General features: G+C 43.9%; 1 protein-coding gene across 1 annotated transcript in view; it reads right to left on the reverse strand.

Moving 5' to 3' along the window:
• LOC126336116 (trypsin-like) overlaps positions 1-13,619 on the reverse strand; it is a 38,217-nt gene extending 24,598 nt beyond the window's left edge. Inside the window, exons 1-3 of the mRNA XM_049999594.1 lie at positions 13,545-13,619; positions 4,599-4,684; positions 574-686 (exon numbers count right to left, since the gene is read on the reverse strand). Of these exons, the coding sequence (XP_049855551.1) occupies positions 574-686; positions 4,599-4,684; positions 13,545-13,608 (263 nt within the window). The 5' untranslated portion in view covers positions 13,609-13,619. The remainder of the gene's footprint in view (positions 1-573; positions 687-4,598; positions 4,685-13,544) is intronic.
• Between the last annotated feature and the right edge of the window lie 2,728 nt (positions 13,620-16,347).

Genomic DNA, 16,347 nt, shown 5'->3' on the forward strand with positions numbered 1-16,347 from the left:
GAAATAGTAATAAAGCAAATAATACGCGACCTGTGACGATTTGTCTGTACATTAATTTACTGGAATTTCTGATCTCAGTACTGGATATTTGTGTAAACCAGATCTCTGCGTCGAGTCCTTCGAAAGTAGATTAATTCCTAGAGGTCGCACGACATTTGACTCAACTGTTTATCGTCCACGTTTCACTTATGTACTAGGATAGACTTCAAATAAGCATCTTCAGACAAGACAATTTTTGAAAAGTATTTTTCTTGCTGTTGTCGGTCTACGGTGTATATCCTATTTATTTCATTCATCATTAGTTATTTTCGTGCAGAAATAAGATATGTCATGTACTGCTTTTAGTGTTTCACTTCCTAATCAAATGGCCCAAATACACCTCTTTTAATGGAGACTGACTAGCAGCTTTCTGTAGATCAAGAATCTCTTCAACAGCATGAGAGATTTTATAGCTGGTCAAGAATTTACAGCTACCTTTGCATTACTGTGCGAACAGCCCCGCCCCTCTGCCTTCGTCCCCCGTCCTCTTGCATATGCACATAAGAAATTGAAACATTATGTGAGCAGACATACTAATATGCGTAGAGGCAGTGACCAGCAGTGAGCACGTGACGGGAATCGATGATGGAACCACCACAGAAGTGGCTGCCGCCGTCGCCGATGACGTACTTGCGTTGCAGCGACACCTGGAAGAGAGGCGAACAGCTGTTAGTATGGCTGGACGCATGCCACAGCTTCTGGTAATGATAGCTTGGGAGAAGTGAATGTGTATTACAGCCTTGTGACTAGGGAGAGGTATCTACGCAGAGGCTCAGTTTTGTTAGTTGGGGACGTGACAGACGTTATGATGTAGCAACAAGATTGCTGTATGCAGAGCGACTCAAATACACTAACCTGTTCTCCAGTTACGATCCCAGTCGAGTATCAATAGCACATGGACAGATCTATCCCGCCTAATAACTGAAAAGTCGCATCGAAGAGCGTTTGAGATTATGTGCCTGAGTATTCCTCCCGCAGGCCGCAGTAGTCTGTCAGTCGAAATGGCAAACTGTGGTCCCAGGCAGAATGGTAGCACTGACATCATTAAGCCCGACATAGATAGACACGGAGATACACACCAGGTACACTACGGTGTTGTTAAAAGTGGAGGTCTCTTACGCGTTATTTGAGCAAAACGTCGCTCAAATGATGCCATGCTGCTGTAATAAAACAGTTTGGGCATATTATTTTCCTTTGCAGGCAAGACATTTGGTTGCCGGTTTTTGAATCTGTATGTATGAGTTAGTAAAACTGTATGACGGATCAGAATTCGAAACTTTATCTTTGAATGAGAACGCTCTCTATAACCGAGTGAGGTATGCAGAATGTACGTGTGAAGGTTGGAATGTGGAAGAGAAGTACAGAAGCAATGGCGACGGTGAGCAGTGTCTCGACAGCTCAGTCAGTAAGTGCTTTGTCCGCAAAAGACAATGTTACACGTTAGAGTTTGGACCCAGCACAGACTTCAACTTTTTTTTTTTAAGTGAAGCTCTCTTTGACGCAAAATGTAAAATTTCCTCAGAGCTATCACGGCATGGAGAGACAGCTGTATCATAGTTTCGGTAATCCTCGCCGGACTAGGACATCGTGATTGATACGGCCGCATTGGCATTGGCCATATTTTGTATCGCACCCACAACGCGGGCTGCATGGACTTAAGAAACAGATTTTTTAAAACTTTTTGGCTTTCGGAACACGCCCATACAGCCATCTCAACACTGGAAACGTTATATTACAGTTAGTTTTAATAATTCAGAGCATACGTTAATTTAAGTCGTACCCTAATACGACGTTACAAAGGCTTAACAATGGGCAGATTCTGACAGAAAACAGTGTTGTTTAAGACTGACATATAACACAGAATATACGGAGGTAGCATGCAATGAAAATCATACTGGTAATACAATAAAAAATGATAAACCGCCGTCGGTACACATTTGCGGTAGTCCCAATTCAATCCATGTATCTAAATGTATCTATTTTTCTAAATTAGCACAAAAATGTTCCTTTCCTTATGTCCTGGAAGAATTGTATCAAAGGCTGCGGATATAGAATTGAATACTCGTTCACGTGTAGAAGTACCATCTAGACAGAACATGAGAACAGTGTACAAGAACGATTTGGGTATTACAGCCATTTAGACACATACAAATATGATGTACATAGTGACAAATATTTATAGGCCTCGACAAGATCTTCTGGCGACATAACCTAGGAGGAAAGTGTGCACACTTTACTCGTCTACTTGTATTAATATTTCCGAAGCCTTCTAACAGCTGACGTTGTTTTCGCACTCAGTTACTCACTTCCTCTCGGTTTTTCTCTAGGTTTGCTAGTGTGGTTTTGTTTGTAAGGGGGCTTTACGTTTAGAATTACTCTCTATTTGTCATTTCGGATTTGTGTGGAATTTTTTTGCCATGGACCACTTGGTCGTTTAGATCACTAGCTGTTTTCTCAAAAAGTGACCCCTGGCTCTCTTAGACCTGGGAAGTGCGTCTCTAAATTAGCCTATTGATATAGATCCTCCACAGAATACTTAAATTAAGATCTTTTTTCCCTTTACCTATGTGGAAGAGACAATCAAACCCCTTTCACTTCCTTTGGGTAGTCCCCAATTTCGCAAGCTGCCGTCTTACAATAGTTTAAGATCGTGGAAGAATGTTCTGTCACATTATGGTACTAAGCCTGTATGCTGATGTACACTCTAACACACACACACACACACACACACACACACACACATACACAAAGATGCGCGAGGAAGAAACTATCTGAGCGGGACAGAAATCGGTAAATGTGTTGTACTTGTACAGACAAACAATTTATTTCAGTTTCAGCAACATTGGATGATTTTTCAAGATAAAGAGCTTCACAAATCGACCTTCCGACCGCTGTGGCCGAGCGGTTGTAGGCGCTTCAGTCCAGAACCGCCCTGCTGCTAAGGTCGCAGGTTCGAATCCTGCCTCGGGCGTGGGTGTATGTGATGTCCTAAGGTTAGTAAGGTTTAAGTAGTTCTAAGTCTAGGGGACTGATGACCTCAGATGTTCCGTCCCATTCTGCTTAGAGCCATTTGAACCATTTTTCGAACAAATCTACCAAGGCAATAACGTGTTGGTCCACCTCTGCCTCTTTTGCAAGCAGTTAATCTACTCGTAATTGGCACAGAGTGACAGAATTATTGGATGTGTTCTTGAGGTATATCATGCAAAACTCTGTCCAATTGGCCCGTTATATCTTCAAAATTCCGATCTTGTTGAAGGGCCCTGCCCACAATGCTCCAAACGTTCTCAGTTGCCGAGAGATCCAGCGACATTGCTGGCCAAGTCTGGGTTTGGCTAGCACGAAGACGAGCAGTAAGAGACTCTCGCGTGTGCGTGTGAGCATTATCTTGCTGAAATGTAAGCCCATGATGGCTTGCCATGGAGGACACAAAAATGTGGCGTAGAATATCGTTGACGTGCCGCTGTGCCGAAGGCTGCCGCGGATAACAAAAGGCATTATGCTACGAAAAAAAATGGCGCCCCAGAGCATCATTCCTGGTAGTCGGGCCATATGGCGGGCGTCTGTCAGGTTGTTATCCCACCACTGTCCAGGCGACTTCGCCTGTCATCTCATTGACTGGAGGAGAATGTGTTCAGTGATGAGCCCTGCTTCGAACTGAGTCTGGACGGACAGCGAAGGCGTATCTCGAGAAGCCCTGGACAGCTATAGGATACCAAACTGACTGTCGCCCACCGTACTGCCCGTCAAACAAAAGTGACTGTCTGGGGTGCCATTTGATAGCAGGACACCTTTGGTTGTCATACGCGTCACCCTTTCAACACGACATTCTGCGTCCCTTTTTGCTGCCTTCATGGCTAAGCATCCTGGCTTACTTTTCAACAAGATAATGCCCGTCCGCAGTCGGCGAGAGTTTCCATTTCTTTCCTTCGTACTCGACAAACCGTACGTTTGCCAGAAAGGTCGCCATGAGAACGTTTGGAGCATTATGGACAGGGCTCTTCAACCAACTCAGGATTTCGAAGATCTAGTCGTCAGTCGGACAGAATATGGCACGATATCACTGAGGAGGACACCCAACCACTCTGTCAATCAAAGCCAAGCCAACTAATTGCTTATCTAAGGGCCAGAGACACCAACGCGTTGTTGAATTGCTCATTTCTGGAGCTCTTTCTCTTGAATAAATCGTCCACTCTTTTCTGAAATTCGAATCGTCGTTTGTTTGTACACGTGTATCACATCTACTAATTTCCGACCCATTTGGATAATTCTTTCGTGGTGCATCTTTTTTGTCTTACATTATATTTCCTGTTACATTTTGCTTGGTTTATACTATAAAATTCCAGATCGCACGACGTTCCAGCTGTACACTGTTTGTCATGCGAGCAAGTTTAGTTCCGGTAAGAGTCGGAACTATAGATGACTTCGTCAAGTTATATTTTCTCAGTTGATGCCAAGCCGGATGGCCATGTACCTGTTCCATGTTTATTGTCAGAAAAAGAGTGTTTATCCAAACCCTTCGAAACAAAACTCGTGGAGAGGAGTGGTTTTGGACTTACCTGGTAAGGGAACTCTTGGATGGTGGCATTTCGTCCCCCTACGATGCGGCCGGCTTGGACTTGGAGACGGTGGGTACGTCCCCAACCTACAACAGAATAAGACGAAGTCACGACAGTAATCTAAGAAACTAGTCAGATGGAGTATCACGGTCAATAAACTTGCATAGAAAATACCTTATATACGAAGATAGTAATTGTTCTCGAAAGAACAGAGACCATTATTGAGCGTGCAGGCCGGCCGCGGTGGTCTCGCGGTTCTAGGCGCGCAGTCCGGAACCGTGCGACTGCTACGGTCGCAGGTTCGAATCCTGCCACGGGCATGGATGTGTGTGGTGTCCTTAGGTTAGTTAGGTTTAAGTAGTTCTAAGTTCTAGGGGACTAATGACCACAGCAGTTGAGTCCCATAGTGCTCAGAGCCATTTGAACCATTTTTTGAGCGTGCAGCTTCTCTAGAACAAACGATAATTAACTGAAACCCTCAGGTGCGGTCAGGTGTTGTTGATGTACCTCAATGGGTCTGCTTATAGGGCAGACGCTTTATCCACCTGAGCCACCGAGGACACAGCTAAATAGCGTGACTGCAGGGACTTATCTCTGGCGCGCTTCACGTGAGACCCACATTTCCAACCGTCCACAATCTACATGCGTAATATACCTAATAGATATTTGCCCAACTCATTACTCGCGCACGCTAAGGTGTCTATTCCCGTAAGAGCTCGGGCAACCTGTGCGCATTCGCACAGACGAAGGTCAATGGCCGGCATGGTAGGTCAGCGTGTTCAGTCAGAGAGCTGGTTGGCCTCTGTAATAAAAAACTGAGTGGAAGGATCATCAAACGAACTTGAACGGAGGTCAAGTGACGTCCGCAACGACCAAACACAACGATCAACAACGAACAAAATAAAAAAAAATATCCATAAAAAACGCCGGCACGGTAGCTCAGCGTGTTCGGCCAGAGGGTTAGCTTCCTTCTGTAGTAAAAAAAAAATTGAGCTAATGGATCAATGACGAACGGAAACTGATGTTTTGCGACTTCCGCCGCGAGCAGATGAAATGAACAAAATGAGATTAAAAAAAAGGGAAAAAATGATGTAAAGAGCGTCTTCCATATAAGCACCATATAAGCTGGAGATCCCGGGTTGTAGTCCTGGTCGGGGCACACATTTGCAGCTGTCCCTATCGAGGTATATCAACAACACCTGTCAGCAGCTGAGGGTTTCAATTAATTATCATACAAAATAGCTTTTTGCATCTCACTATTCAAGCTTTGAACAACTGCGATACCTATCTGGAGCGCAGCTTTCTCATGGCTTCTTAGTGTCTTAACTTACCAGACTCTTTCTTATAGCATGTATATGGTGCCAGCTATTTCGCACGCCTTTGGTTGCCATATGCGGCACGCTTACAAAACGACGCTACGTCAACGATAATCTGCGCCCCGTTTTGATTGTCCTTCATGGCTAGCCATCATGGGCTTACATTCCAACAAAAAAATTGTTCAAATGGCTCTGAGCACTATGGGACTGAACATCTATGGTCATCAGTCCCCTAGAACGTAGAACTACTTAAACCTAACTAACCTAAGGACATCACACAACACCCAGCCATCATGAGGCAGAGAAAATCCCTGACCCCGCGGGGAATCAAACCCGGGAACCCGTGCGTGGGAAGCGAGAACGCTACCGCACGACCACGAGATGCGGGCTACATTCCAACAAGATAATGCTCATCGGCCCACAGCGCGAGTTACTACTGCCAGCATGTAAGTATCGAATTGTTTAGCTTTGTTGTGACTGTAATTTTGGGAGGACGCCCTTCACAAATGTCGCTTTGTATGGAAATGCGACATCATCTGAATTCATTCATCCATCCATTATTGAAATGTGGGAAATTCACGAGCAGATGTTTTACAAACCGTCAGTACATTTAGATGAATTTCTGGAACACTGTCGAAAGCAAAGGGTTTTATGAACTTCGGTATGCTAGGCTATCAACCTGAATGAGAGACGGATAATATACACTAATTACTGCAGTAAGCCCTAAAAAACTACTTCGTATAAAATACTTCCTGGCAGATTAAAACTGTGTGCCCGACCGAGACTTGAACTCGGGACCTTTGCCTTTCGCGGGAAAGTGCTCTACCAGCTGAGCTACCGAAGCACGACTCACGCCCGGTACTCACAGCTTTACTTCTGCCAGTATCTCGTCTGGCAGAAGAAAAGCTATGAGTACCGGGCCTGAGTCGTGCTTCGTTAGCTCAGATGGTAGAGCACTTTCCCGCGAAAGGCAAAGGTCCCGAGTTCAAGTCTCGGTCGGGCACACAGTTTTAATCTGCCAGGAAGTTTCATATCAGCGCACACTCCGCTGCAGAGTGAAAATCTCATTTGGATACTTCGTATATTAAACTGAAACTAGCATGCCTCGACACATACCTGTCTGAAGCGTTTTGTACTATACGCTTAAATTTTGTTGAGTGATGCTCAACATTTTTGATCACAATGTTTTCACGGCATGCTCAAGTAATCTGAAATCAGTTTCTTGTCGTTCTTGCTATCTTTCTTTACGTTGCAGTTTACAACCGTATAACTCCATTATGATAACTGATCCCCTGTTCCCCGCTAACTGAGTCGAAAATTTCGGTGCTGTTGGTGACCAAGAGATTTCATATGTTGCCTTTAGGAGATGGTTCCCTGATAAGCTGCTCAAGGTAAGTTGCAGATACGGCATTTAGAACAGTTTCTCACAACTCCCTGTTTCCCCTACCCATCTTTTTCTCTTAAGTCTCCCAGTTGGTAAGTTGAAACCTCCACCTGATATTAAAACAGGGCCAGGAAATTTACGCGAAATCTTCAAGTTTCCACCAAACGCTTCTGTTCGTACAGCAAGGGTCTATAAAAGCATCCGATGACTATGTCTGATCCTCCTTTAACACTTATTTCGCATTCTGAATCCGTATTAGCCTGGTTAGGTAGTATTGTATTTTTTGCAGCTACAAACTCGCAACGAACACCGGCGTTCAATCCATTTTTCCGATATGGCTGCACATTCCAACCGTAATTTAGACTTTAATTGAAATTAACATCGGCTTTCAGCCATTTTCTGTTCTTAGTACTATGTGGGCATTGTTACCTTTATAAACGAACTTGTTAGGGACACTTCCACAGACGATCTTGCAGTTGACTAATACTATATCAAAAATCTTTCTTCGATATGGCATTTTATAATTAATAGAGACAGTATTCATCCCTAGTTGGAATTATGACATATTTTATCGCGTCAGTGGCGGGATACCTCTAACGTAAAAAAAAAGCCAGATGTGCAGCATACTCATCTACCCCAGTAGGTGCTTCCTGCTCACAGTGACCTATTGAGAATGCACACTGGACATCATAACTTGGCCTCCATGGCTTTAGCTGTGTTATTCTTCTAGAGTCGTGGGTGTGCTGCCACTTGATCATTATCTGAGGCGAGCTGTTATCTCTATCAATCACCGGGCTAAAGCAGATAACTTGGATTTAAATCAACCCACTATCTGAACGCAATGACCAGCAAGCATTCACATGTGGTTTCTGAATGGATGTTGGAACTTGCAACTGCTGAATTTTTTCCTATATAGCATAGTACGCCTGAATATCACGGTAAGATTGTATGTTTTCGTTGCTCATTCAAAAGACCAACGGGACACTGGCTTGTTTTGTAGGCACGATAAGGTCACAGAAATGATCGTGTAACTTCAATGTGCGTCGAGAGAGGCACTGTACACCACGAGAACTCTTACTGTTAAAATCGTGACCCAGTATTTTGCATGAAGTTTCATATTACTCATACCAAAACACACCTCTCTCTTTTAATGCCCATTTGAAAAGCTGCCGAGGTATTTCAACAGTAGATCATTTCTCATACAGTATCGTAGAGTAAAATAGTCAGGAGAGTAAATGTTACTGGTAGACTGTGGACCTTTCGCCACACACCGTACAGTGACTTATGCAGAGCAAAAGCAGAGGTAGATGTATCCATACTGGCTGTGTGCTATCGCCTAGGAATGAAGCAGCTTACATAAAACACGAAAGACATTAACATTGTTACGTGGAAAGACACAATAGTTTAGGAATAAAATATTATCCGTTTTTATGATGTGAGGTAACGATGGTTATGTTTTAACAGGAATAAATAGTGCATTCAACCGTATTTCTGTTCTACATACAGCTCAACAATGGATTTCGAGAGACAATTCTAATGCAGGACTAGGACACGCACTCCAACGCCTTTTTAGTTTCTTTCATTTTATGAAAGCCGCAATTGTGTTAGTAGACATTTTAGTGTTTTAACCTCGTGAGTTACGTTTTATAACCTGATGATGATGCGTTGTTGAAGAGTGCGTAGGACAGAAAACTACCAATTCGGTTTAGGAAAATAGCTCGTGAGATAAACACTGAGATGAGTGAAAAACTGCCGGATCATGCATGACGTTTTAATTTATTATGTTCTTCTCGCTAACTCTTTTCGCAACACATTTCGCAGACAATATTCAAATATACCACTAAACTTAGCTGCAAAATTATGCCATTGTACGACACGTTCTTCGGGAAGATGTGACGTCCTAATTATTGAGCTGCGTGACCACGAAACTGCAAGGCGAAATTCGCTACAGAGACAGTTTAAATATGTGTGAAATATGTTAAATATGCGTGACATGTGCCTACGCTAGTAAATTCGTGGATAAAAAGCTCCTGCTAAATACCTGGATCAATTTTAACCTAACTTGGCTCACGTATTACTAGAGAGAAAGGGTGGGGGGCGGGGGGCAGTGTGACATGGTCAGATGGGAAAGGAGGAGATGGCTTAACGGAAGATTGGACTACATACATACTCGGGAAACGCCGGCATCAAATAAACTGCTGACCACTGAACTTGTAAAACCAGGGAGAATAGGAGGCACCCTTATTTCACTTATTGTGCGTGTACAATATAACAGAATGAGCACATGATCAAAGTAGATCATTTGAGGATATACGATGTTTTCGTTTAGTACAAATAGCTCCAATCTCTATCGGCAACATTACTCTAACGCGGTTGTGTACCAGGGTTGACAGATATGGATCGGCATGTACTGGCTGCGAGTCATGACGTCCTAGTCCCTCAGAAACCGAAGACCAGATGTTTTCATAAAGTGAGAGATTTGGAGAACGTCGCACACGCTACATAGGGTTTTCAGTTATCTTTTTGTATCAACAGAAACATATTATTTAAACAACATACGAGGTACATTTAATAATAATTAAGGAGACAAAAGAAGCAGAAATGAAACAGTTTGTGGCGTTAGTTCTGTACTCTCATGATTTTAGGATGGCATTATTGCGCTGAGCTGAGAACAGCTGACGCAGAAACATTGTTTTGTTTACAACCTCAAATTTCATTTAACGATGCCTTGTCCGCTTGAAGATCTCAAATTACACTCCTGGAAATGGAAAAAAGAACACATTGACACCGGTGTGTCAGACCCACCATACTTGCTCCAGACACTGCGAGAGGGCTCTACAAGCAATGATCACACGCACGGCACAGCGGACACACCAGGAACCGCGGTGTTGGCCGTCGAATGGCGCTAGCTACGCAGCATTTGTGCATCGCCGCCGTCAGTGTCAGCCAGTTTGCCGTGGCATACGGAGCTCCATCGCAGTCTTTAACAGTGGTAGCATGTCGCGACAGCGTGGACGTGAACCGTATGTGCAGTTGACGGACTTTGAGCGAGGGCGTATAGTGGGCATGCGGGAGGCCGGGTGGACGTACCGCCGAATTGCTCAACACGTGGGGCGTGAGGTCTCCACAGTACATCGATGTTGTCGCCAGTGGTCGGTGGAAGGTGCACGTGCCCGTCGACCTGGGACCGGACCGCAGCGATGCACGGATGCACGCCAAGACCGTAGGATCCTACACAGTGCCGTAGGGGACCGCACCGCCACTTCCCAGCAAATTAGGGACACTGTTGCTCCTGGGGTATCGGCGAGGACCATTCGCAACCGTCTCCATGAAGCTGGGCTACGGTCCCGCACACCGTTAGGCCGTCTTCCGCTCACGCCCCAACATCGTGCAACCCGCCTCCAGTGGTGTCGCGACAGGCGTGAATGGAGGGACGAATGGAGACGTGTCGTCTTCAGCGATGAGAGTCGCTTCTGCCTTGGTCCCAATGATGGTCGTATGCGTGTTTGGCGCCGTGCAGGTGAGCGCCACAATCAGGACTGCATACGACCGAGGCACACAGGGCCAACACCCGGCATCATGGTGTGGGGAGCGATCTCCTACACTGGCCGTACACCTCTGGTGATCGTCGAGGGGCACTGAATAGTCAAATGGTCATCCAAACCGTCATCGAACCCATCGTTCTACCATTCCTAGACCGGCAAGGGAACTTGCTGTTCCAACAAGACAATGCACGTCCGCATGTATCCCGTGCCACCCAACGTGCTCTAGAAGGTGTAAGTCAACTACCCTGGCCAGCAAGATCTGCGGATCTGTCCCCCATTGAGCATGTTTGGGACTGGATGAAGCGTCGTCTCACGCGGTCTGCACGTCCAGCACGAACGCTGGTCCAACTGAGGCACCAGGTGGAAATGGCATGGCAAGCCGTTCCACAGGACTACATCCAGCATCTCTAAGATCGTCTCCATGGGAGAATAGCAGCGTGTATTGCTTCGAAAGGTGGATATACACTGTACTAGTGCGGACATTGTGCATGCTCTGTTGCCTGTGTCTATGTGCCTGTGGTTCTGTCAGTGTGATCATGTGATGTATCTGACCCCAGTAATGTGTCAATAAAGTTTCCCCTTCCTGGGACAATGAATTCACGGTGTTCTTATTTCAATTTCCAGGAGTGTATTTGAGCAACCCACTTTTTGATTTCTGAAGGTGAAAGCCTGGCTAAAATGTTTTCTGGAATTATTTTTCAGTACGGTGAAAATTGTATGAAGTGTGGAGATTTTTATAAGTGGGAAGAACTGTTTAAAAACGATCGAACTTTAGTGACGGATGGCCACTCGAAGTGTCAATTAGTTCGCTTTGAACCTGCATTGACGAAATTATTCGTAAAGGCTGACATGTTATAGTTGAATAACTAGCAAAAGCAGTTGTAGTAAGTGTTGGCACAGTTCACAGCGTTATCAGTAAGAATCGTAAGTACAGCAAAACATGTGCAAGCTGGGGTCTGAAAGAGATGACGCAAGAATACAAGGAAACAAGACTTGAAGTACAGACTCGAAAGAACGGTATGAAAGGGTAACTGACAAATTTATAAACAAGATTTTCACTTATGGTGTAACTTGGATTCACCATTTTGAATGAGAGACCGGAAGACAAAGCGCAGAATGGCAGCACACCAGATCACCTGTTCGAAATAAATTCAGTACGCAACCATCAGCGGGAAAATTCACGTTGACAGTCTCCTGGGCCGCCCTGGGTGTCGTCTTTTATGATTATTTGAAAAATCAGCGCACAGAAACATTGGACAGCACTCAAAGATGGTGATCAACAAAATAACGTCAGTAACGAGAGGAAAAACGTCGCGGATCTCGAAGAAAAAAGGCGAGATATTTGTACACGACAATACTCTCTCTCACACCGCCCAGCTAACCCAAGGAATCAATGAAAAAAATGATTTGTATGTACTTCCTCGTTCTCCCTACAGTCCTTATTTGGCTCCTTTGGATTTTCATTTGTTTGGTCCACACAAAAATGGATTACGTGAAATAAATACCAGTAACAGCGAGGAGGTCAAAGAATTTGTGGGAAAGTGGCTGAAACAAAGATTTCTTCGCGTCAGATATAAAAAACTAGTTCATCCCTGGAACTAGTATATTAATATTTCATTCTATATTATTTAATATACAGTGTGTCTGAAAAAGAACTCCCTAGTTTTAATGTGTCCTAGAATCCGTACATACAATATTCTAGTTTGTGGTGTTTGTTTCATCAATTCTCCCAGTTTCGCTCCCCTGCAGTTGGCACGTCTGCTTGCTCTTGGGACGGCACCAGTGCTGTTTTCTTCCGCCTCTGTTCCCTCAGTTCAGCCCAGACGTGAATAGAATGCAGGGCAGAGCAAATCAGCAACAATGTGTACTCCGCAACAGAAAGCGCAGTGCATTATTTGGCTTGTGAAAACTGAGTCAGTTACAGTGCAATGTTGTGTGCCGTGGAAAGAGCAGAGACTTCAATCATTTACGAGAAAGAATCGTCGTGGCGGTGGGGACCGTTACACCTGAAATGTTGGTTAATACGTGGCGAGAAGTGGAATATCGTCTCGACCTGTCCAGGGCAACACATGGATCCTTCGTAGAAGTCTAATAACATTAATGAAAACGCGAAGGAATTCTCATTGATGTAATTTTTCATTAATTTCCCCATTAAATTTATACTTAAAACTAGAGAGTTCTTTTTCAAACATCCTGTACAATAATGTATTGACAGTGGTGGGGATTATGTTGAAAAGTAGTAAATGTCTAATTTTTAAAAAATTTGCGTTTTATCTACATAAATTTATCTCTTTAATTACTCAAAGTTCCCCGTAAACTGTTTTAACAATTCTTGCAGAACATTTTCTTTATACTATTGTATATATGACCAGCACAGCGGCACAGTCTTGAATGAACATACTTGTCTAAGCTGCCAAATTGTCTTTCTGTGAAGTCCGTTGAAGTCTATTTTCACCCGAAAATATGCACGGGAAGACATTTTGTTACAGATGTTTTCGTACTGTTAGTGTGCAAGGAATGGCACAGTGGCGTCCGTATAAGCGAATTTTCGATCGCTCTGTATATCCGCTTTGTCCATAGATGTTCAGAAGAAAATGGCTCTGCATACCTGAGTGCGGCATCTGTTGTGTGCGGGAAGAAATGCCGCAGAGCTTGATAATTTGGCACAATCTGAAATAGATAGCGGACAGAGAGTACTCACCTTCGCCCACAGCCAGTCCGCACAGAACGGCTATCGCCAAAAGGACACGAGCTGTCACAGCCATGGTCTGCGAGACTGATGCCCGCACCTGTCCGTATATAAAGCCAAACGCTCTTATCAAAACTGTGACCATCAGCTCAAGTGATGTTCTTGCTCTCTACAAGGCCGTAGATAACGCGCGCTGCTGTGATTGTCTCCATTTGTTCGCCGGCAGACACTTCAGTTCTTTCCTTTAACTGCGGATTTCGTGTATTGTTTTCACAATCTCCGATTTTATAAACGCAATAAAGTTGATGAAATTATGTGGTAGGGGAGGATTGCCTGTATTGTACTGGCTCTGTTATAAAAAATGGTACCTCTTGCAATAACCGATATTTAGCGTGGTCAGCGTGAGCTCCGTGCTTCTTGGAGACACTTTGTTGATTATGAGCTCTGTTTGTTGAAGAACAGATCGTCTGAGAACAGAGTTGGTTTTGTTGCAGCTTTTATCTAACTTTTTGTGTATGTCATGAACGGAGTTACTAGAATGAGATTTTCACTCTGCAGCGGAGTGGGCGCTGATATGAAACTTCCTGGCAGATTAAAACTGTGTGCCCGACCGAGACTCGAACTCGGGACCTTTGTCTTTCGCGGGCAAGTGCTCTACCATTTTTTTTTAATCTCATTTTGTTCGCTTGGGTTCGTTGCATCTTCTCGGGGCGGACGTCGTAAGACATCCATTTATGTTCGTTGTTGATCGATTGACTAAGTTTTTTTATTACAGAGGGCACGTAACCCTCTGACCGAACACGCTGAGCTACCGTGCCGGCAACCATCTGGGCTACCGAAGCACGACTCACGGCCGGTACTCACAGCTTTACTTCTGCCAGTTTCTCGGCTCCTACCTTCCAAACTTTACAGAAGCTCTTCTGCGAACCTTGCAGAGCTAGCACTCCTGAAAGAAAGGATATAGCGGAGACATGGCTAAGCCACAGCCTGGGGGATGTTTCCAGAATGAGCTATTTCTGGAAACATCCCTCAGGCTGTGGCTTAGCCATGTCTCCGCTATATCCTTTCTTTCAGGAGTACTAGTTCTGCAAGGTTCGCAGAAGAGCTTCTGTAAAGTTTGGAAGGGAGGAGACGAGATACTGGCAGAAGTAGAGCTGTGAGGACCGTCAGTGAGTCGTTGACCGCATCTCGTGGTCGTGCGGTAGCGTTCTCGCTTCCCACGCCCGGGTTCCCGGGTTCGATTCCCGGCGGGGTCAGGGATTTTCTCTGCCTCGTGATGGCTGGGTGTTGTGTGATGTCCTTAGGTTAGTTAGGTTTAAAAAACGTACGGCAACACTTACGCGCCCTCTGCAATAAAAAAAACCTGAGTCAATCGATCAAAAACGAACATAAATGGATGTCTTACGACGTCCGCCCCGAGCAGATGCAACGAACAAAAAGCGAACAAAAATGAGACAAAAAAAACAAAAAAAGATAGCAGAGCACTAACCGCTAAAGGCAAAGGTCCCGAGTTCGAGTCTCGGTCGTCGGTCGGGCACACAGTTTTAATCTGCCAGGAAGTTTCAACGGAGTTACTGTTATAAGGTAAATGCTAATATCAAGTTTTATTTATGGGTGAATAAACATGAAATAGTTTGCAGACAGTCATGAAACAGTATTCTTTATGGTTCGTTTGTAGAAAATCAACAAAGAACAAATAACGACGTTGGCGATAATGTACCGCTGTAACTTACGATACTGCACCGTGAAAGTTTAAGAAACTTGCTCGTAAATTGTGCTTTGAAAACAAATTTAGCGTTATTAGTGCAACATAATGTTTAGAAATGATGTGATGAATTTTCTAATGTGTTCTTTATTCTAAGTTATTAATTAACTAATTATTTTTATTACTATGTGGCAACAGAAACTGTCGCACAGATAAATTACATGTAGCTGTGGCAGGAATCACAGATTACGTGAATGTACTTGCATATAAAATGTGCACAAATCGACAGTTAGAAGACCTTCTGGAAACATAAACGAAAACGAAAACTCGGATACAAAAATTTTTGGCCGCAGGAAAGTGTTTTCTGATAGGGCAGAAAACGAATCCGAAGAGCATATTCTTACATTGGGAGAGATAATGTTCCGTTTAAACATGTCGGACGTAAGAAAACTTGCGTTCAGCATTGCAGAACAGAAGAAGCCATGGCAGCCAAAAAATGGGCTGAAGATCCAAGGAATATAGCCGAAGCCGAGGGAAATGACGAAGGCTCCAAACAAAACTTCAAAGCCTTAGCTAAGGAACCTGTGAACTGATGATTTGTCACAACTAACAAAAAAAAGCTAATCGAAGTAATGGGGAAGAAATCTAGAACTAAAGATCCACCCGTCAAGAAAAAGTGTTCTCCAGACTGTGAAGGGAACCATCACAGAAACTTATTCGTAAAGCAGAGGAATGATATAGAGCTGTGACAGAAAGATAGAATGTAAGAAATAAATGATCAGCTGCATGAAATGAAAAATGTGGACTCGTGAAAAGTGAGAGAGGGTGGGAAAAGGAGAGAAAACGTTATACTGCAGTGTCTGCAAATAATGATGTAAGACCTAAAATTTGGAACGGTACTAATATATAAGCCCAGGGACATGATTTATAACAGTAATACAGTTTATATACCAAATGTTACAGATTAGGAAGCCAATTCCCAGTTTGTAGCACTTGCAGATGTTTAGAAAATTAAGAGTAGTGTATTTCTTTTTCTTAGAATTTCCAGTCTTTAACTAAAATACCAAGATCAACATTCTGCAATTGGGAATGGCGTTTTTAAAATAATTG

Source organism: Schistocerca gregaria, chromosome 2 (genome assembly GCF_023897955.1).
Source record: "Schistocerca gregaria isolate iqSchGreg1 chromosome 2, iqSchGreg1.2, whole genome shotgun sequence".
In the NCBI taxonomy this organism is placed as follows: Eukaryota; Metazoa; Arthropoda; class Insecta; order Orthoptera; family Acrididae; genus Schistocerca; species Schistocerca gregaria.